General features: G+C 37.3%; 1 protein-coding gene across 3 annotated transcripts in view; it reads left to right on the forward strand.

Annotated features, from left to right (window-relative positions):
- Positions 1–22,188, forward strand: part of usp45 (ubiquitin specific peptidase 45) — a 76,070-nt gene that overhangs the window by 28,044 nt on the left and 25,838 nt on the right. For 2 of the 3 annotated variants that reach the window (XM_031901670.1, NM_001375267.1), the window contains exons 8-10: positions 1,035–1,165; positions 17,031–17,118; positions 21,927–22,008. In XM_031901670.1, the coding sequence (XP_031757530.1) occupies positions 1,035–1,165; positions 17,031–17,118; positions 21,927–22,008 (301 nt within the window). Of the gene's footprint in view, positions 1–1,034; positions 1,166–7,843; positions 9,302–17,030; positions 17,119–21,926; positions 22,009–22,188 lie in introns of those variants that run through there. The other variant, XM_031901671.1, reaches the window with a different exon arrangement.

Consider the following 22,188-nt stretch of genomic DNA (forward strand, 5'->3'; position numbering starts at 1 on the left):
TACTTTGTCTACTAAAAAATCATTTAAACATTAAATAAACCCAATAGGATTGTTTTGCCCACAATAAGGATTAATTATATCTTAGTTGGGATCAAGTACAAAGTACTGATTTATTACAGAGAAAAAGGAAATATTTAGTAAAAATTTTAAATATTTGTTTAAAATAGAATCTATGGGAGATATCTTTCCCGTAATTTGGATCTTTCTGGATAACGGGTTTCCGGATAACTGGTCCTTTACCTGTATCTGGCAGTCTCATTGTAAACTGATGTAAAGTTTTTTGTACTTAAATTCAGTCTGCATTACAGCTGTCAATATGTCATCCTGGAAATTTAGTTTAGCAATTACTTAACTGACACTGTATTGAGATCACTATTGTCTAGGACTGCTAACAGTTTCAGTGTAAAGGTATGAGACCTATTGTGCTCGGGACCTTGGGTTTTCCAGATAATGTGTAATTTGGATTTCCATTCCTTAAGGCTCCTAAAAAATCATTTAAACATTAATTAAACCCAGTAGGATTGTTTACTTCCAATAAGGATTGATTATATCTTAATTGGGGTCAAGTACAAGGTACTGTTTTATTATTACTGAGAAAAAGGAAATCATTTTTAAAAATTTAAATTAAATAAAGCGGAGTCTATAGGAGATGTCTTTAATTCAGTGCTTTCCAGATAATGGGTTTCTGGATAACTGATCCCTTAACTGTATATTTATCTACTATAAATCTTTGGTAGATGGATGCAGAACTTTGGTTAGTGAGATTTTTTAGCAGTTTCTGCCTAAGTTAGACTCTCTTGATTATAGTTGTTCAGTAAAATTAATGACTGTGGCATATGTAAAATAGTAACCAGTATAACAGTGCCTCTGTAATATAAACATGCTTGCAAAAATATGTGTTTCTCTTCCAATTCTTCTTGCCTTCACAAAATGTTTATAAATCTGGTCATTATAATTGTAGGGTGTAATTTACCAGTTTTTATGTTATTATAAGCATTTAGTGATAATTACATATTTTAATTCCTCATGGAAAGGATCCGTTAGTGATCAGTCTCTCCAGTCCTGGGTCTTTGACATCCGCAGTGCTCTTATTCCTGCACAATATGAAGGAGGCTGGGAAAGAACCTCTCTCTCCTAAAGTGCTCTTCAGCCAGCTGTGCCAGAAGTAAGTACATTTTGCATGTTTTTGCCCCTCTGTGACCCCATTCTTATGCCATATTATTCCCTACACTTCTGCGGAGTAAGGCAATTTTTTATTTCTATATTTTGTGCTTCCTTAAAAAATGGACAGCAACTGCAAGCTACAGATTTTTGTGATTTTTACCCAGGCAGGTCAGCTTGTTATCTTATCTGGAATTTGTGCTCATACTCCTTTTCCCAAAACAGCAGATCCCTTGGGAGATTGATAAATAATCATACCCCTGGCATTATTCTTTTACAGTCCAGATGTTGTCCTGTGTGGATATTCTGATGATGAATTGTAAAGGGAGCTTCAAAACCATGTGTTTTATTTCTTAACAAAATATGCATTTAAACCGATTGTACTCTGCTACTCCTTTTAAGTTGAAGTGATGTACAAAGTATATTTAGACCTTAAACTGTCAGTTTACCTGATATTTGTGTAGATGTTTTTAAAATTTAATGTAGAGTAATTTAATGGCAAACCTTGCTTGTTTTTTACATGCATAGAAATTTTAATGTGTTGAAACAGGGAGTATTGTTAGAAAAAACTGAATATAAGTTCATTAAAGGACAAGGAAAGGTTAATATAAATTAAAAGTAAGTCTAAAGGCATTCTGTTTAAGTACTTACTGCATATCTAAATTCCCAGATCCCTGCTTGCTTCTCTGAGGTGCTGGCAGCCTACAGCAGTGTGAAGACTCCAGTGACATCACTGAAATCTCTCTCCCCTTTCTGCAGGCTGCCAGCGGCAGCCTTCCTATTCTCTGAGCATGTGTGTAACTTGATCCTGTCTCCTGTTCTGAGCTACACATGCCCACCAGCCAATCAGAAGCAGATCTGCCAGAGGGGAGGGGGGGAGGGAATGAAACACATGTGCAGTATGAAGCAAGGAGGGGAAGGAAGGGAGAATACCTTATTAAAGATGTCTGCCTGTGCAAGAAAACAGAAAATGTGAAGTAAGTGTGACTGAGTAAATATTTGATTAGGTGAGCCAAAAGTGTGGCGTTTTTACTAAACAATAGGAGGACTATTGGGCAGTATGCTTTTTAAATTTTGACTTGCCTTCTCCTTTAAAGGGGAAAACTGGCTTTTGAAACAACATGTTTTCAAGAGCCCCACACAACACAGAAACCCTTAATATACCTATGACTGTAATCTGTTCCTTTTAAAAGTAGGAACAAATACCATTCTTATATGCTGAAATCCAGTGCAAAACAGTTCTTCTCTTTCCGCATCATTTGAAATCCTGGCAGAGGAAGAGGGACTAAAACATTGATGTTACAAATTGTGACAACTTCTTCACAGCTTACAGACTGCATGCACGGACTACATAACCCTCAATGCATTGTGATGCTAATTTCCTTATTGACATCATGTGCGCAGTCAACTACTGTTTTACATTTTTTTTGACTTTCAAAGTAGTCAGCAAGATCAACAGGAGAACCAGGCTTGGGTGACTTTTCCCAAACCATTTTATTACATTAAAATAATGAAAAGGCTGCACATTTTTTATTGATATTTTGCTTAAGTTGTGTTTGGGTGGCGTTTGCTGCACTCAGCAATCAGTCTCTACATGGTGGATTCACAGTCAGTGTTTTGATGAACAGTTAGAACTGCCTTTCAAAAACCAGACTCCAGCACAAAGCTGCATGTAGAGAGACAGATAGGTGACAGAAGTATAACTTAATTATCTAAATATTTATACAAATGTGTTTCATTATATTTAGAAAGTTTCTTCTTTCCATGCACATTAATTAATTACAAACATATAATAGTAGTAAAACAACAAATTTGTTAATGGTATCTCCTGATCTCAATTTCTGAAAAGCTACCCTACATTTTTTTCAGAGCTAATATTTGTTTTTGGTGCTGCATATTTCTTTTTCAATCTGTAGAATTGTGTTAGGCTAATATTTGATGTGTTACATTGTATATCTAGCTAGTTCTTCAAAGTGAACATTTCTATTGAAATAGCAATATATCTGATAACTGAAAAATATACCTAACCTGCACACTGGGTTCATGTACTTGTAGGACCTATTTATATTTTTCAGCAGAACTGGGCAGAAGATGGCTAATCACTTAATCACCAACCTAATTATGTGCTCTGCTGGCTAACAGATGTGGTTCTTAGTATGAAAGTGGAACTTTTGTTCTCTTAAGAGGTTCTGCTGCCAAGCAGTAGTGCTTTATTGGTACTTTGATTCAGGTCAAGTGAAACACAGGAGATAGCTCATATTAAGAATGGTTATTTCTAACAAGCTGTGTTCTTCTGGCGAACTTGCTATGCAACAGTTTGTTATTAATTATACTTTTATTTCTGTTATCAGCTGTTCTCTTTATATAGAGAAGTTCATTAATTATGTACAGATAATTTATCCAGTATAGCTCAAGCATTTTGAATAATTCTGTGCCCAGACTTTATTTCTAGGCTGGAGTTATCTGATTTCTCTTATGTTATGCATCTGCACAACAGATAGATATACATGTACTGTTTTGAGTTTGTTAGCATTACCTTTTGGTTACTTTTTTATTCAGTATTGGAAACAAAGCGAGAGTTAAAAGTATGAAAGGGCTGTTTGTAATTGTTAGCTTCGGGTGATCTATTTACTCTTCCAAATGAAAGTCATAGCTGGTTGCATCAGAATTCTTTGATTTGCTTTTATTTCAAGCTGCACACCAGATCTTTCTGCTGCCAATGCTGAGCAGACCTTACTGAAATGGCACTGTGACAGGACCCTTGCCACAGCACGTTGCAGTCCCCACCAGGGTTAGCAGGAGGTTTCATTACTTATGCCTGCTTGCACTGGACATGCACTGGCCAGAAATTGCCAGTCTGTTGTGTGTTCATCAAAGCTGCCTGTGTTATTACAGAAGTGGCTGTGGCATTTCAGTACAACAGTACCAGAGGGACTAGTTGTGTATCTGGATGCAATGTGTTGCTTATTCTTGTTGAAGGGAAGATTTATTTACTGCAATTTTTGCATTTTCGGTCCCCCTGTTTAATTTTGATAAAACAGCAGTCTGTTTTATGAAAATTAAAGCTGCTGCTTAATCTTTATCACAAACTTGAGGAACAAAAGTAAATACTTCTTTCTGGAAAGTTGTCTGGTAATATGGTAGGATCTAACAAAACAGAACTACCCATAGGGCTGTAAATAAAATAATGCAAATTATATTTGCATGGACAAATGATAAGGCTTAAAGGACATGTAAACCCTATATTTTCCTACTATGTATATAAGTTGGACACTTCTCCCCTACCTACAACCACAACACCCCTCCATTCACCATCACCATCACATTTTCCCAAAACAAATATCAGCTTACACCCAGCAACCATTTTCCCTCTGACATCATTAGTGACATTTTCATCTGCAAACAGCACATGTGCGCTGTAAAGTTCATGCAGTGAAAATGCAGGCTTACACAGGCAGGACTTACTTTGATAAAAAGTTCTGCTTGGATTGAGCACTGTAGTGTTGAAGCTGAGCTCAAGACAGGAGGTTAGGAGTAAAAACATATTTCTCCAACAGAGTGCACAGCTGGAACAGAGTTTCAGTGGAAACCAGCAGTGATTACGATTTTTTGTGAGTGGGGGGGAAAGTTTACACGTCCTTTAAACTGGCTGAATTTTCACGCTTAGCCTCTTTTCTGATTATTCCTGTAAACTGTAGTACAAAGTGTATTTTTCAAATGCACGCTACAAGAGTTAATTGATCACAGTGTGTCCTAAGTAGCATAAAAACCAAAAGACCATTTTTTTTCATTGAATGATTCTGCCTAATAAATAATAACAAAAAATTATCTTAGGTTGTCTTTATTTAAAGTCACATGACATTTGAATATGGTTTAGCCTAGCCCTAAGGATTCCTACTGTGATATGAAGAATCCCTTATGGGTCATTTGTGTTTTTATGATTACATCATTATTAACACTGGCTCTGATATCAAAGGTAAAAAATATTTCCTATATTTCTCATATTTCCTGCTAAGTCATATTTATCTGCAGTATATTTTCCATTTTTCATAAACAGGACAAAAAGTATGAAGGAACCGCTTATTGGACATTCTTTATGCTGTATTATTATATTAAAACTGGGAGGGACACAATTTTGCTGCTGCTAAGGGACATGTCCACTTTTACATTCTGCATACCTTTTTGCAAGAGATGTTAGTTAAATATTTTGTCTTTAATTATGTTTTATTCTAACTTGCAGAAACCAAATGCAGAGCGAAATAAAACATTACCCTAAGCAGTGGATATAAATGTAATTTGATAGGCTCATTAAAGGCAAAATCAATGTACGTGCCAGTTTGTGGTTTATATTTTTCTCCACTCCCACTCTCCGCCTTGTTGAAAACTAACATTGGAAGGCTGATTCTCTCTATGGCGACTGTTTAGCGTCTGGTACTAATTCATCCACTGTTAATTTTGTTAGTGTTGCAGCTGTCAGACGTTTTGCTTGGACAGATTGGATACATTGCTACAGGGCCCTTCTGTTTGTTTTCCACCGCTCTGAATATCAAGAGCACAGATTTCTAATTCCACTGATCTGGAGTTCTTGACATATATTAACCATTTCAATGCCACAGCCTTTATAAGTATTGCTGGTTGCTTATGTATGTTCTTTTGGCATCAAAGTGGTTAAGTGGACAAAAATGTTATTAAAACATAAGAATCGTTATCCTGAAGAAATACAGTTTGCCATTTAGCACCGTGTAGACAGTAATGCATGCATATTAAAGAAAAGACCTTACTTAACATTAACAATTAATATGATGTTGACAGTTGCACTTTAATCATTTAATCACTTGCAACTGGCTTATTTTTTTTTTTTACATTTCTTTACATTTTTTGTAGTGATTAAAGGAGACTCTACCCCCCCCCCCCCGGGCTATAAAAGCCCCCTTAACTAGCACTGCCTTGACCCCCCTCACCTCTCCTTTATTGCATAGTTTGTAACTTTAAAAACTGTCCCATTCGCTAACCCCAACTTAAAAGAGCAGAGTAGCACAGCTGCGTACCTGGCTGACATCTTCCCTGCAAACAAACAGTCATCAGGTCTCACCACCGACACGGACCCTGCTTGTGCATGCGCAGTTTAAGCTGATTTCCTGCTACCTCCAACTGCGCATGCGCAAGCAGGGTTCATATTGGCGGTGAGACCCAACAACTGTTCGCTTGCAGGGAAGATGTTGGCCAGGTACGCAGCTGCGATAAGGGAGAAGTGAGGGGGGTCAAGGCAGTGCTAGCTAAGGGGGCTTTTATAGCCCAGGGGGTATAGTTCTCCTTTAAATTGTTTAGCTATTTCTTCTGCATATTTCCAGCTTGAATTTCAGTGGCTTTCTGGTTGGGTCCCATTTAAGATGGCCATACACGTACTGACATTATCACACGAAACATGTATGGTGGGGGACGAGGCGACCAATATCTGTTAAAGCCTTGGATATTGGTGGCTTCATTGATCGTGCAGGACTGGAAATTTTGATCGGGCGCCAGGACATTGTAATGTTAATGCTGAATCCTTAGATAGGAGTAAAGAATTCCTCCATATCTGACTATTCCGCTCTTAACATTAGAAGGGTGGATGAACAATTTTTTAATTTTTAATAATTGTAGCATGTATGGCCTCTTAACTTTAACAATCAGGTAGTTTTTTGAAAGTCCAAATATCATATTCCAGATCCACAGTGCTTAATTTGCACCCTTATTGGGGCAGTTGTGCATGTATAAATTTCTCCTTACATAAAGAGCATTAGAAAATATAGTTAACAGGTCAACAAAGTATCAGGCATAGTGCCTTGGGCAACATTTCAGGCTTGAATCAGACTTTTCTTAAAAAGAGTTAAATATATAAAAAGTTTTTGGCTAAATCCAGCTGCAAGGCTTGGGGTGGAGGGCATCCCCCTGTCCTAGGTGATCGGCGCATGCACAGAGGGGCAGTCAGAGGGCCGGTGCTAAGAGCCAGTAACAAAGATAGTATATGAAACTACAGGCTGGCAAGCTTAAAAAAACATAAAAAATGAGAATGAAAAGTTGCTAAGTATAGGTCAGTTTATAACATACTAAAAGTCACATTTGAATACTGGAAAATATATTCAGTTAATTTGAGCGTCTGCTACTATAAATGTTCAATAAAACTTTTCACCTTAAGCGCTGCCATAACATATTTTGCACACGGTAAATAAAAAAAAAATGCAAACAATTGTATCCCAGTTGTCAGGCATTGTTATGCCTCTACCCAGACTGGGCAACTGGGCATGCTCATATAAAGATAATGTAAGATTGCAAGCAGGTCCTTGCCTGTTGTATCTTCAGCATATACACCCTGTTCCAAATTATTATGCAAATGATATTTTTCTGATTTACCAAAATAATTTATGTAAATAACAATTAGCATAATTCTCATGTTATCAACTATTAAGAGTACAATTAAAATTTTATTGAACAAACCTCCTAATGATAACAGTATTTTTTTTTAAGAATAAAAAACTTACAAGGCACTGTTCCAAATTATTATGCACAGTAAGTTTCAAAACACTTTATAGGTTGTAAAGAACTGAAAGTTGTCATTTGTGTTTGCAGCATATTTACTGAAATCAAAAGCTATTTCAATCAAAATTTTAACAACATTTTAACTTTTTAAACATTTTAACAGGTCACGTTACATATTAACATAGGACCCCCTAATTGACAGCAGCTTCACAAGTCTTCCATTGAACTTGTTAGTTTTTGGACAGTTTCTGCTTGAATTTGTTTGCAAGATGTCAGAATAGCCTCCCAGAGCTGCTGTTTGGATGTAAACTGCCTCCCACCTTCATAGATCTTTTGCTTGAGAATGCTCCAAAGGTTCTCAATAGGATTGAGGTCAGGGGAGAATGGAGGCCACACCAAGATTTTCTCTCCTTTTATCCCCAAAGCAGCCATGGATTGTCATGCATGAAGATGATTTTATTATGGAAAGCATAACAGGGAAGAAAGTGGTCAGTCAGAAACTCCACCTACTTTGCAGAGGTCATCTTTACACTTTTGGGGACCCTAAAGGGGCTGACCAGCTGTCTTCCTATGATTCCGGCCCAAAACCTGACTCCGCCACCTCCTTGCTGACGTTGCAGTCTTCTTGGTGACCTTCCATCAACCATCCACTACTCCATTCATCTGGACCAGTGCTGTCCAACTTTTACGGTGCCGAGGGCCGGAATTTCTCTAGCATACATGGTGGAGGGCCGCTAATGGAAGCCAGTTTTGACCACTCCCCTTTTTGAAACCACACCCACTTCAAACCACACCTATTTTATCACAATGGTGGTAGCACAGCAAAATCCCAAATGCTTGGTCCTTACTGTGGGGATATCAACCTCATTCATATGTGAAAGAAATATGTCATATTAAGATATACATGAGGTGTTAACCATGCAGGGGGCCAGTTAATCTCAGTACTGATACCATTGAATGCTTACTCAAAGGTAAGCCATCAAAGCAGCCAGACAGGTGGGGGGCCACACAGAGGGGGGTCGCGGGCCGCCAGTTGGACAGCACTGATCTGGACCATCCAGGGTTGCACGGCACTCATCAGTGAACAGGACTGTTTGAAAATTAGTCTTCATGTATTTCTCTGCCCAATGCAGCCGTTTCTGCTTGGTTAGTGGTGGCCAAATTGAAGGTTTATGCACAGTTGCAAGACTCTGGAGGACTCTACACCTTGATGTGTGTGGGACTCCAGAGGCACCAGCAGCTTCAAATATCTGTTTACTGCTATGTAATGGCATTTTAGCAGCTGCTCTCTTGATCCGATGCATGGATCTGGCAGAAATCTTCCTCAATGTGCCTTTATCTGCACAAACACATCTGTGCTCTGAATCAGCCACAAATCTCTTAATAGTGCGATGATCACACTTAAGATTTCGTGAAATATCTAATGTTTTCATACCTCGTCCAAGGCATTGAGACACAAAGCCACACATGATTTTAATTGAAAACCAAACCATCCATCTTTGTGACACTTAAATAGAATTTGCATAATAACTTGGAACAGTGCATTGTAAGTTTTTTATTCTTAAAAAATTACTGTTATCATTAGGAGGTTTGTTCAATAAAATTTGAATTATACTCTTAATAGTTGATAACATGATAATTATGCTGACTGTTATTTACATCAATTATTTTGGTAAATGAGAAAAATATAATTTGCATAATAATTTGGAACAGGGTGTATAGTTACATAGGGTTAAAACCCTTCCATATAAACCCAGCATACAGAACCCTATAGTGACCTATCTATACACTCACATAAACTATATATATATGAACATCAATACTAAATGTATTTTAGTAACACAGTAGCATTGGATACTATGCTTGTTCAAGAACTCATCCAAGCCCCTCTTAAAGACATTGTAAGTAATCTATATATATATATATATATATATATATATATATATATATACAATCTAATATAAACCCTTCTGTTGGATGTTGGGCATTTATATACTTGTTAATGATAAAAATAAGCATGATAGAATGCAAAAAGGCATTGCAATTATTAGGGATTAATACTGTAGGTTTGACCATTTTTCAGAAATTAAAATTTTAAAATTCTGATTTTTGTTGAAGTGTAAATTTTAACGCCCTCAATTGCACATCAGGCACATCTCCCTCTCAAGGCCACAATATCACTGGAATTATGGGAAAATTATGGGAAAATTCATTGCATTGTAAGGAAAAACATGCCTTTTTACACACTGCATTTGTGCTTCATTTCACTTGTAAATGAGCATTATAGATTTGTTAAACTGTATAGATAATTGAGGATACCTCATCAGAGCTTCCCCAATTATATGAATAAACACAATTCTGCTAATCAAAAAGGCCCCTGGTACAGAATAACCAATGCTTTCTGTAGATTAATAAGGCTCCAAGTGAACAAAAACTAATGCTTATATGTTACAATGAGCTTTTTTATTTAATTTTTATTGTTCATTTTCTGTACACTTGCATACTTACTGTAGTCAAATGCTTTGCCTTTTATCTGTCAACCCTTGGGATATATTTTATAGTACATAACAGACAGTGCTCTGTTGAGAGGTGCATTGTTTAAATTATTATTAAAAAATAAAATAAATACATGTAAATGATTTAATATAGCCTAGAGCGGCAGCATCTATAAAGACACATTCAGGACAAATTATATGTGGGCAGTTGTGCTCTGCTGCTTGTTGTGTTTGTTGCATTATTGCTAGTATAAGCTGTGTGAGAGCACTGAGCAGTACAATGGATACAAACAGTCAGCGAATTGCACAGACAGACAGTGTGCAGGTCGGGACATTTCTATGCTGTTTCAGCTCAGACTATAATGGTTGAGGAATCTATTATCTCCCTCCTATGTGCAATTTTTTTTTTTCTGAGAAATGCCACCTGCCAGCTCTACATATTAACCTGCTTCTCTGGATTCTACTGCTAATCTGTGGCAAGAAATTTGGCATCCCTGACCCCATCACAGACTCCCACTGACATTGGGTAGAAGCTGGGGAATAGCAAAAAGTATTGATTTGGGAGAGCTTTAATCATAACATTTAAGGGTTTGGTTCAATTACCTGCCCTAAACACCAGATACCTGTTTGCTTTTAGAATCCTTAACATTTTGTAATGGTTTATTTTTTCATATGTGAGGTGTTGCATAATATTTTCCTTCTTTGCTGTTATTTGCATGGCCCTGTCCCATACCCTTAGTGGTTGGCTTTTTAATCATATTTTTAGGTTTAGGAAAGGAGTGTCCCCTAACTTCCTGGTTGCTGGGATATGCTCTTTGTCTTGGAGTAATATTGAAAATTTGGTATGGCTAAGCCTTTGGTATCTACTGGGATTTGTTGGGTCTTTAGACGCACATACAGACCAAGGTCACAGTTTGTGAGGTAAAAAACCCGGAAAATTTCTGCTAAATAGTTTTTTTTATATGTTTAATCTTAACTGCCACAGAAGAAGTTATCTTACACCAGGCATCCAGTCTCTCTTGGTGTGTTTTGCTAATAAGTCAGTATTTTCAGTTTTAAAGTATGAGTGGTATGGTGATTTATATAGGTAAGCTTATTTGTGATGAGTAACCCTCTGTAACGTGAGGGGGGTTTCCAGTCCTTCGTAATGACTGGGTACTGGGGAGTATGTACGGTAATTTCATCCACCATATAAATTTACCCACAAAGCTGTGTCCTTAGCTGCCCACGGGAATTCAACCAGTTTGAGGACATTGGCAGTGTTGAATTCCAATAAGGCCCTCTCTCCACTTTGCATGCTCATAGTGCACAGCCTCAAGGATTGATCTTATACTGGAATGGATAAGCCCTGGAGGCTTATTCACACTACTGCAGCTGAAACATTTAACTTACATTTTAAAAGACTGAGTGTTAACATTTTATTTTTTAGTAACAGGACTGTAAGAAATGCAGTTTCCTTTTTTTCAGGTACAGAAAATTTGTTCTGAAACTTGTTTTACCAACCTGATTATGGAACAGAGGTGGAGATGCTGAATAAAAGTAATAACATTTACTTTATCAGCATATCCATACGAGTGACAGTTGCCCTTCACTTCATGTCACCAACTTCTTTTGCCATTATACTGCTGACACTGTACAACAGGTGCTAGCGCATTGGCACTGGCTTCCATATGTCTTCACATCTGTGAGCGGTCAGCTCAACCAACCATCCCAGTCGTCTGGTCTTGCTTGGAGCATAATTTCAAGGAGACCAGAGTGAGCGTGATCTGCTGTTTTCAGAAAATGACTGCAATGTTGTAGTCTGTGTTAATATAGGTTAGTAAAAACAATGCTTGACAGATTTTTGTGTGCCTCGTGTGTTTCTGAGATTCTACATAAAAGTATTTTTTTCATAATATACAAAAAATGTACAGGTCCAAAAAGTTATAACACCTTTCGTATTCTTTCTAATGTCTTTACTGTCTCTACTGAAAATCTTCTGCAATACTGAAATACAAAATAAGAAAACTGAAGTCTCATAATCAATCTGGTAAAAAAAGTAACGTTAGTAAAGGTTGCTTAGAATAGGTACATTTATATACTAAAATTTAGTGTAAAGGTTAAGATCTTCTTTAAGAGAGCAACCATGTATAACAATTATAACAGTGTTGAGAGTCTGACTAGGCTTACTGTGCAGTTAGTGAGAAATATAAGAATTGGTTTTAAAATGTAGATTTTAGAAAAATAAATAGAAAACTACTGAAAATGTCATTTTGCTGTGTTGTACAAAACATTATGCTTTGTGAAATTGAACTACCCCTTTAAAGAGCCATCATGGATACGTCACAAATGTAGAGAGAGAGCAGGCACTCCGGTATTGTCAGTAATGAAAAGCGATTGTTCTTGAGAAGTAAAAGTACTCATGAACAATCGCTTTTCATTACTGACAATACCGGAGTGCCTGCCCTCTCTCTACATTTGTGACGTATCCATGATGGGCTCCCTTTGGCTGAAGGTCTGGGGCATGAGCACCTGGCCCACCTATACTACGGGTGAGATCCTTTTCTATGAGCATATGTACTATCAGAATGTTATTAACCCCTTTAAAGAACCTGATATTGATTACAGTTATATGTTTATAAGACCTGTAGAGATAGTTATACAGCATGATCATAATTCTTAAGCCTTATTAATAAAAGGATAAGAACTGTAACAGCAACAGATGTAGACAGTTGTGACAGTGACAGTTGTCCTTCATTTCATGTGACCATTTACAGGGTTCAACTTGTTCTGCTATTATACAGCTGGCACAGTACAACAGGTGCTAGTGCATTGGCACTGGCTTCCATATGTCCTAACATCTGTGAGCGGTCAGCTCAATCAACCATTCCAGTTGTCCACTTGCAGCAAGGATCTTGCTTGGAGCATATTTTCAAGGAGAGCTGAGTGCACATCTTTTATGTTTCAATATTCCATCTATGAATACTTAGTTAAGCTTTCATTAATGTCACATTCTTCCACATTAAATCTAAAAGGGAAAGTTTGCCTGCTAAAATAAAATGTAAGTCTAAGTAAACTACTGATTATTTGTATGTAGTTTATAGTTATATAACTAAAACTAAAAGCAAATTTTTTCCTTCCCTTTCTACACGCCTGGTTCTTGAAACAGCACTGCTGCAACTCCTACCAGTTAGCCAGTTTTGAGGAGAGATTGTAGGACAGGCCAGTTTGATAGAAGATAAGTAGTTCATTCACGTTAAGAGAGTATACAGCACGGGCTATAGCTGTTTAAGCAAATCCTTAATATAGTATACAGAAGAACAAATTTATCAGCTGCTACTTTTCTATGTCATGCAAAGTTCAGTTATCACAAAAGGAAGAACAGGCAGAGCGGCCCAGGCACTAGCACGCCAGGGTTCCCTTGTCACAATGTACAAAATTATTCATCAAAAAATAGTTCAATGACAGCAGAAAATCTTCATGGAAGTTTTGTGAAACAATTCAATGTCGAAATGTGGAATTTCTCTGCAAATCAATGCCTGCCGAAAACATTCACATGCCCCCCATAAGTGTCTGTACAGCAGTAAACAGGGACATGACTATAGAGGAAGTAGCCCTGTGACTGCTTGGGTGCCTAGGAGTTATAATGGGCTCATTGGAGCACTGATAAGCAGCCTCAATATATGTGTTTATGAAAATTCCTGTAATTATGGGCAGCCTAAAATGAATTTACTGTTTAGCCCAATAACTTCTAGTGCATCAAATTTACAGTATATAAAGAAGGTCAGAATCTGATAAGAATAATCTGAGCTTAAATTGCCTATATTTATGGGCATAGTTATCAATTCAAGAGTTTTTTTTTTAATTTGAATAAACTCACATCTTTTGCCTTCCGGATTACCATTTTACAACACTTATTATAGTGTTTATATTCATTAAATGCAGCTTCTGTATACTCGAACTCGAATAAAACTCGAAAAACTTGAAAATCTGAAATTGAAAATATAGCTTGACTTTGCCTAGGTTAACTCCCATTGACTTCTATGTGAGCTTGCAAGCTTTCAGCTGTCGAATTTTTACATTTAAGTTTTCGGGTCATTTGCACTTTTTTTTTTTGTACAATTTAAGAACAAATAAAAACTGGAATTTGAACATATAAAGACCTATAGGCCTCTGTGTCATTAATGAAGGCAATAAGTGGAATTTGGACTTACTTTCTACATATCAAAGGCTCTTGCTGTTCCTTATGGGTAGACTTCACACTCCCATAAGTACATCAGGTATGCTGGGACCCAGAGGCTTTTATGATCCACTAACTCAGTGCTGTCCAACTTCTGCAGTGCTGAGGGCCGGAACTTCTCTAGCAAACATGGTGGAGGGCGGCTAATGGAAGCCAGTTTTGACCATTCCCCCTTTTTAAACCACACCCACTTCAAACCACACCTATTTTATCGCAATGGTGGTAGTTCAGCAAAAACCCAAATGCTTGGTCCTTACTGCAGGGATATCAACCATCATTCATATGTTAAAGTATTATATTATGTCATATTAAGATATACCCTTAAATCTATATGCCTCCTCCTCCCCTGTGGATAGCACAGCAACACCCAGCACATAATTACACACCTTAGGGACCATTTAATGGCTATTTCCAACTGCTAACAGACTCAAAGAGCAAACTCCTGCCAGGTTCACCTCCCACAGGCAGCATAGGGCAGGCAGAGAATGGCACACACAGGCAGCACTCTGCCTGTCCTACCCTGCCTGTGTGTGCCATACTCTGCCTGCCTTACCCTGCCTGTGTGTGCCATACTCTGCTTGTCCTATGCTGCCAATGTGTGCCATACTCTGCCTGCCCTATGCTGCCTGTGTGTGCCATCGTCTGCCTGCCCTATGCTGCCAATATGTGCCATACTCTGCCTGTCCTACCCTGCCTGTGTGTGCCATACTCTGCCTGCCCTATGCTGCCAATGTGTGCCATACTCTGCCTGCCCTACCCTGCCTGTGTGTGTCATACTCTGCCTGCCCTATGCTGCCTGTGTGTGTCATACTCTGCCTGCCCTATGCTGCCAATGTGTGCCATACTCTGCCTGTCCTACCCTGCCTGTGTGTGCCATACTCAGCCTGCCCTATGCTGCTGATGTGTGCCATACTCTGCCTGCCCTACCCTGCCTGTGTGTGCCATACCCTCCCTGCCCAATGCTGCCTGTGTGTGCCATACTCTGCCTGCCCTACCTGTTTGTGCCATACCCTCCCTGCCCTATGCTGCCTATGTGCCATACACACAGGGAGCATAGTCCAGACAGTACAATGTCTGAGGTGTGAACAGGTGAACAATGGCGGTGATTACAGCACAAGCCTGAAGTGTAAACACTGCAGGGGTTGAACAATGCAGGGAATAAAATGTGTGAACAACACGGGATTACATTTTTAAACAATACAGGGGGGTTACAGCCTGAATCTGAGGTGAGAACAATGCAGGGGGGCAGTGAATCTCAGTACTGATACCATTTAGCACTGCACTAATTTATAAAAATTATCTTTAATGGGTATTTTTTTTATCAGTATCATTAGTGTAGGGCTTTCTTGTACAGCGCTGTGAACTTTATTAAGCTGCCACTGCTTGCAGTGAATTTGGTTCAAATGATGCCATAGTTTTCCAGTATTGGTGTCCTCATGAGCTAAGGGGATACCTAAAGAAAAAGCTAGTTCTCCAGGGGGAGCTTGAACCAAAAAAGTCCAACAGCCACTGTTCTAGACCTGAAGCTCTAATGTATATCCCATATCTATTCTACACAAATTGAATTCTGGATTGAGATGAATTTAAGAATCGTTCTACAGTGGCAGGGTTTTTTTCTGGTACTCCTCGACGTATATTTCTATACTAAATTAAAATACACACCTTGATAAATAACACCACTTTTTAACTTTGTAATGGATTCTGCCTGTTGATTACAGAAATAAGGACAGTGCTAAATCATGGGTAAGGTGAATAACACAGCTTGCTAAGTAGCATTATTTATATTTAAGCTATTTATATTTAAACAGCTTATTATACATTCTACACAGTTATATATATATATATATATATATATATATATATATATATATATATACACCCCCAAAGCTACATACTAGCTGAGACTATAATAACCAGCACAGATAAATGCTGCAGACTGCATTGATTTCAAGGAAGTAACATGTATCTTAAATTATTGGTAATTAGCTATGATTGCATGCTTGAGTTACATTTTACCTCTGACAATAAATCAATTAATGTAAAAACGTGACTTTGCTGTATTTTTACTGTTATCTCATTAAGAAGACAAACATGTTCATGTAAATCACCACAATGCAGTTCTTCCTGCACAATGTAAAAAAAAAAAACTTGCCAGGCAGGATGGTGATGGCATATGTTTTTTTGTGTGTGCTTTATTAATCCTTGCTTTTGCTAGTAGTATTTATTACAATTATAATATTTGCAAAAATAATCTGTTCTGAAATGAATGTTAAAACAGATATTGGTTTTTTTTTGTGTTGGACTTCTTTTTCTCCTGTTTTCCATTAAAATAATTACAGGCCCCTTGGCACAATTTGGGTTGTTTTCTGGCAGAAAATTTAGTTAGGAATCATTGTACTCTGAGCACATTATAAGGTATTTTAGTGAAAATGTGCCACAGTACCCCATGTGCCTCTCTAGACTTTAACTTATCAATATACGGTAATTTTTTTACTTTGTTGCCTAAAGGATGTGGAAGTACACAAGCTTTGTCAGAGATGGTATCTGATTGGATATAAGGATAGTTACAGTCTACCTTGATGTTCTTGCATATTGCTTATATCTTATCTCTAAACATATTAAATATCATTTTTTAGGGCCCCTCGTTTTAAAGCTTTCCAGCAGCAAGACAGCCAGGAACTTCTTCACTATTTGCTGGATGCAATGCGTATAGAAGAAACAAAGGTAATGTGTCTAATATGTATGTATATATGTATGTATGGGACCTGTTATCCAGAATGCTTGGGCTTGGGTTTTCCAGATAAGGGCTTTTTCTGTAATATGGATCTCCTACCTTAAGTCTACTAAAAAAATATTTGAACACTAATTAAGGATTAATTATATCTTAGTTGAGATTACGTACAAGGTACTGTTTTATTATTACAGATAAAAAGGAAACCATTTTTAAAAATGTGAATTATTTGATTCAAATGGAGTCTATGGAGATGGCCTTTCCGAAATTCAGAACTTTCTGGATAATGGGTTTCTGGATAAGGGGTCCGATACCTGTATGTATAAAATGGCAACATCTGCAACCACATGCCTATCTCCCTTTTGATATGTTGCACAGTGTGTTGCCGTGTAAACATCTGCTCCACATATATAACGTAGTATCTACGGCCTGGCACTTTTTTTTTTTTTTTTACATTAATACCCCTTTTATTATACATTTGCTATGAGATCAAAATCAGTTCTCTTTTTATAAAAACATAGATATTTATTACTCAGTGTTCACCAATAGTTAATGAAATGGGCACTATTGGCAATACATCACATGTTATAATGCTCATTAGAAAAAAATGTGTAATTTTTTTTCTCTCAACCAAGTAGGCTTGTGACTTAGAAAAATGGTCTGTGTCTGAGATATTTCCAATAACAGTAAGGTAAAAGTTGAATTCCACCCTCTGTCACAATTACAGCTTCTGCTTTGTGATAATGGTACATTAGAACATCCATATTCTGACCTCAGGGCTGCACAGCAGGGGAACAGCACTAGTAAAAGCTTGGCTTTCTATTTTTTTTTTTTACTCGCCCTCTTTTCACAGCAATAGATGGTGTGACAAAATTAGGATGTCAGGTCTGTGGATCTATTCAGGCCCTTGAGCAGTAACAGTTGTGCCGGTCTTACTCAGCGGTACCTTAGCAGTATTTACATTGTGTTCCCTGGGAACTCCACAGCTGTGAACCATGCAATTGAAGTAGAGTGTCACTACCATGTGTTGCTTTATGTAAGGAAGCCTACAGCAATATGTCTGCCACCAGAATGCTTTTATAAAAATTACAAGCATTAACTGGCCTCTTTCACTTAAAATCCTTAAACATAAAATTGTATATATGCTATTTAATAAATGCATCAGGTACTACATGCTATACAAGCTATACAATATAGGTAATTCATACTAAACAGCTAATATTTCAGTGTTTTTTTTACCAGAAACTGCTTTTTTATTTGCGCAAATAAGCATTCTCAAGTCTTATGCTTATGCCACATGTGGTACATTATCAGCCTGCATATAAACGCAGGCCGAGTGCTTTTATGTGTCTGCATTTGAAGCCACTGCACTTCAGTTCAAATTGCATATTCAGTTCAAATTGCATGTTTCGGAGTCAAAATTGTCTGCGTGTACCTGCACCCAGTCCAATGCAGTGGCTCCAGATGCAGACACAGAAGAAGGCTAATTCAAGCATTGGGGCAGCAAAGCAGCCTCAGGAGACCCATCCCTGTTTCTACTTACATGTCCCTAATGTGGGCTGTTCCCTGCATAACATTGCAAATTAGGTAGAGGAAGGAGGAGCAGCCAGCAAGAAGCTGGGCGGGTAGGAGGTGGGAACAGGAGCTGTCTACATGCCTCCCCCCCTGCCCTCCCCTTTTGAGTCTAGGGCGGCCCTGCTAGTGCAGCCCATTGCACTTGATTCTAACAGCCATCCACATGCTTGTGGCATTTTACACAATGCCCCACGTAGCAGGCAAACTGCAAAAAAATGTCCAATTTCACCCATTTGCTTAACATTCATGTTGTGCCGGCGACCCTTTACGTAAGAGGATTTCACCGGGCCCAACCTTGTAGCCAAGATGGCAGCATGTATGGCCAGTTATGGAGCCACTGACGGACCTACCCGATAAATATGTAGCCAACAATCCAAGTTTACAAATCTGGTGGGATAAGGAGCGCATCGGCATATATTGACCTTATTTTATAATCCATCTGATCTTTAGCCCTAGGGCCAACAGCCAGATCAGCCCGATTTGGCCGAGTACTTAGGTGGCAAAATCAGGCCCAGATCCCAGTTCTGTTAATTTGGTGACCTCTCCAAATAATCATATCTGACTGTGTATGACCATCTTTAGAATAATTGTTTTTAGAACACTTTAAAATTTCTAAGAATCCAGTGAATTATTTCTTCCTTAGGGTTCTTAATGCAAATGGTTTACCTCAACACTATTTGTATATCATTTTAGGCTTCCAAATATTATTCCTGAATGTGCCACTGTGCAGCTTCCTCTGCTGAATATTTAATAGACAAGTGCTACAAAGATGTCAAAGGGCACAAGAATCCAACAAGTAGAACACCTGGTGCTATGGGAAGAATACTGTCAAATAATGCATATACTTTAAATTTAAATCATTTAATGTCCATCATGATGAAATTAACTTTTAAAAATGACACCAATGAAGTGAAAAGAAAAATAGCACTTTGGTTGATATTCTGTATCAGTCGGTTCTGTTGTACTGTGCATGGTGTTTTATATAAAAGTGATACAGGTACTGGATTTGTTATCCGAAAACCTGTTATCCAGAAAGCTTCAAATTACAAGAAGGCCATCTCCCATAGACTCCATTTTAATCAAATAATTCAAAGTTTTAAAAACAATTTCCTTTTTTCCCTCTGATAATAAAACAGTACCATGTATGTAATCCTAACTAAGATATAAACAATCCTATTGGGTTTACTTAATGTTATTTTCTAGTAAACTTAACATATGTACATCCATATTTCAAAAAGACCCCTTATCTGGAAAATTCCAGGTCCCAAGCATTCTGTATAACAGGTCTTATACATTGGTCTTATATATTGTTGTTGACTGTCCTAAAGAATTGGACTGAAAGAGATCAGTTATGCTGCAAGATAATGAAATTGTTTTTCAAAGGTAAATTTCAGTTTTTCAGATGGTTAGGATCATTTAGATCAGAAAACAGCAGTAGTTCTAATACCACTCTAGTAACCACAGCTGTGGCCAGTTAACTATATTCCAATGCCTAAGGAATTTATTGGTGTAGTGTAAGAGATAACTCAGAAAGTTATTTTGGACTTTCTCCAGCACTTCGTCATAACAATTAAAAGCCTCCTTTGTTGCCTGACCTAAATAAATGGTTTAGTGCGCTAATCCCACCAGAGGGGGTTAATTATAGCCCTAATCCCTTTTTAGGCTATTCAGCTTTGGTGAATTAACTATCGATTGGCTCTTTGGTGATCTGTCACTTTTAGAGTGAATAGGCAGTGATCTTTTAATGGCTGAGACTTTTTTCTGCAACTGATAAATGTAATGGTAAGGCATTTGCAACACAAATATGTTTCTTTCTAATTACTGATATCCGTTTAGCTGTATCCTTGACAAGTAGATACAAAGCATAATGGCAAAACTGCATATAAAAGTAATTCATTTTTAAACCATAAATGTAAAAAGAAGTTATTGAAGCACCTCTTCGTTGCTGCTACTCTGATGGTTCAGACAGTTGGCCTCCCATACAGTATCTGTCCATCCAGCCGATCAGTGGTAAACTTACAATAAGCCAATGTATATGTTTTTAATATATTCAATGAGACTTGAGTTGTTTAGAAAGCATGGTCACTTTGGGTAGTAGCAAGTTTGCACAATAATCATTTGATATCAGTTCTTATAGGTATTTCTTTTAACACCTGAAAGGTAGAGCACACGATTCTTTGGGAAATAAGGTCTCTGTCAGGAAGATTTGATTAGTTTTTCCACCAAAAAACTATTTTTTGCACAGTGGGAAAAAAATGTAATTCTAAGAAACTTCCAATATACATTAATTACACATTTCCAGTGGTTTTAAAGTTATGTGCACATTGCTATTGAAAGCAATTGAGGCAATGTTGCAAGCTGATGAAAAGGCCTGGAGGAGAACAGAGTCAGATCCAGAGACCAAAACTGCAACTTAGTTCAACTTGAACTACCTTTTACAAATAACATTTCAATGATGTTTTCATTCATTATTCAACAAATCAATTTTTGGGCAAATGCCCCCTTTAAATCTATGAAACTTTTTACAGTCTCTTTAGGATATTGCAGTGTAACCTGCTGATGCTTCTGATTTAAAGTTATTTTCAGGGTTTGATTTTAAACCTTTCCTCAGTATAAATTTGTTGTAGAATAATATTAGTTTAAAAAGGGAACAATGGAGGAAAAACAAAATGTAGTTTTTGTGCTTTGCTATTGGTATGTCAGTTGTTAAATGTCAGTATATAGGAGACAAGATATTTTGCAAATACTGGTTTCAGATGATTCACAAGTTTAGACAGCAGTTAATGCTCAGCATCTAGATTGAGAGTTAAACATGTGGACAGGAGCTATCTGTTTACTTATATATGAAGTGCTCGATATGCCATCTAGTGGCTGTTTTGGGCCAAATGTTATTTCAAAATTATTGTTTTGATTAAAGAAAATTTCCGTAAAGATCTTTTGTCTTTTTATGTTGAAAAATATTTTTACAAACATGTTAGGGTGTCTCATTTATAATTTGCTCACAATTACATCACAATAACAATATGGTGTTCCAGTGGGCAAACTGATTTATATTGCTGCGAAAACCATTGAATACCCTCATACAACCTTAGCTTATATAGTAAAAATAGAAGATTTTGTCCTGGGCTCAGAATATCTTATTAACTTTTTGATAAAATATTAGATATTAGATTACAGCATTCCATAAGTACAGAATAGTTTCATTATTACATTTAATATTTTGCAGCGAATACAGTCTGGCATATTAAAAGCATTCAACAACCCAACAACTAAAACTGCAGATGAGGAAACAAAGAGAAAAGTCAAAGGTAAGCTTTCTCTTATTTATTCATATGAGTGACTTTGAATTGTTTTCATACATTTTGATAAAATCATTTTTGTCCCAAAAAAGCACCTAAGGTAGTGTGTAATTTGACATGAAACATCATGAAACAGATTGTTGAGCTTTAGCTTTATTAACAAGGGGAAGGTGTGAAACTGGGGAAACA

The sequence above is a fragment of the Xenopus tropicalis genome, chromosome 5, assembly GCF_000004195.4.
Source record: "Xenopus tropicalis strain Nigerian chromosome 5, UCB_Xtro_10.0, whole genome shotgun sequence".
Classification (NCBI taxonomy): domain Eukaryota; kingdom Metazoa; phylum Chordata; class Amphibia; order Anura; family Pipidae; genus Xenopus; species Xenopus tropicalis.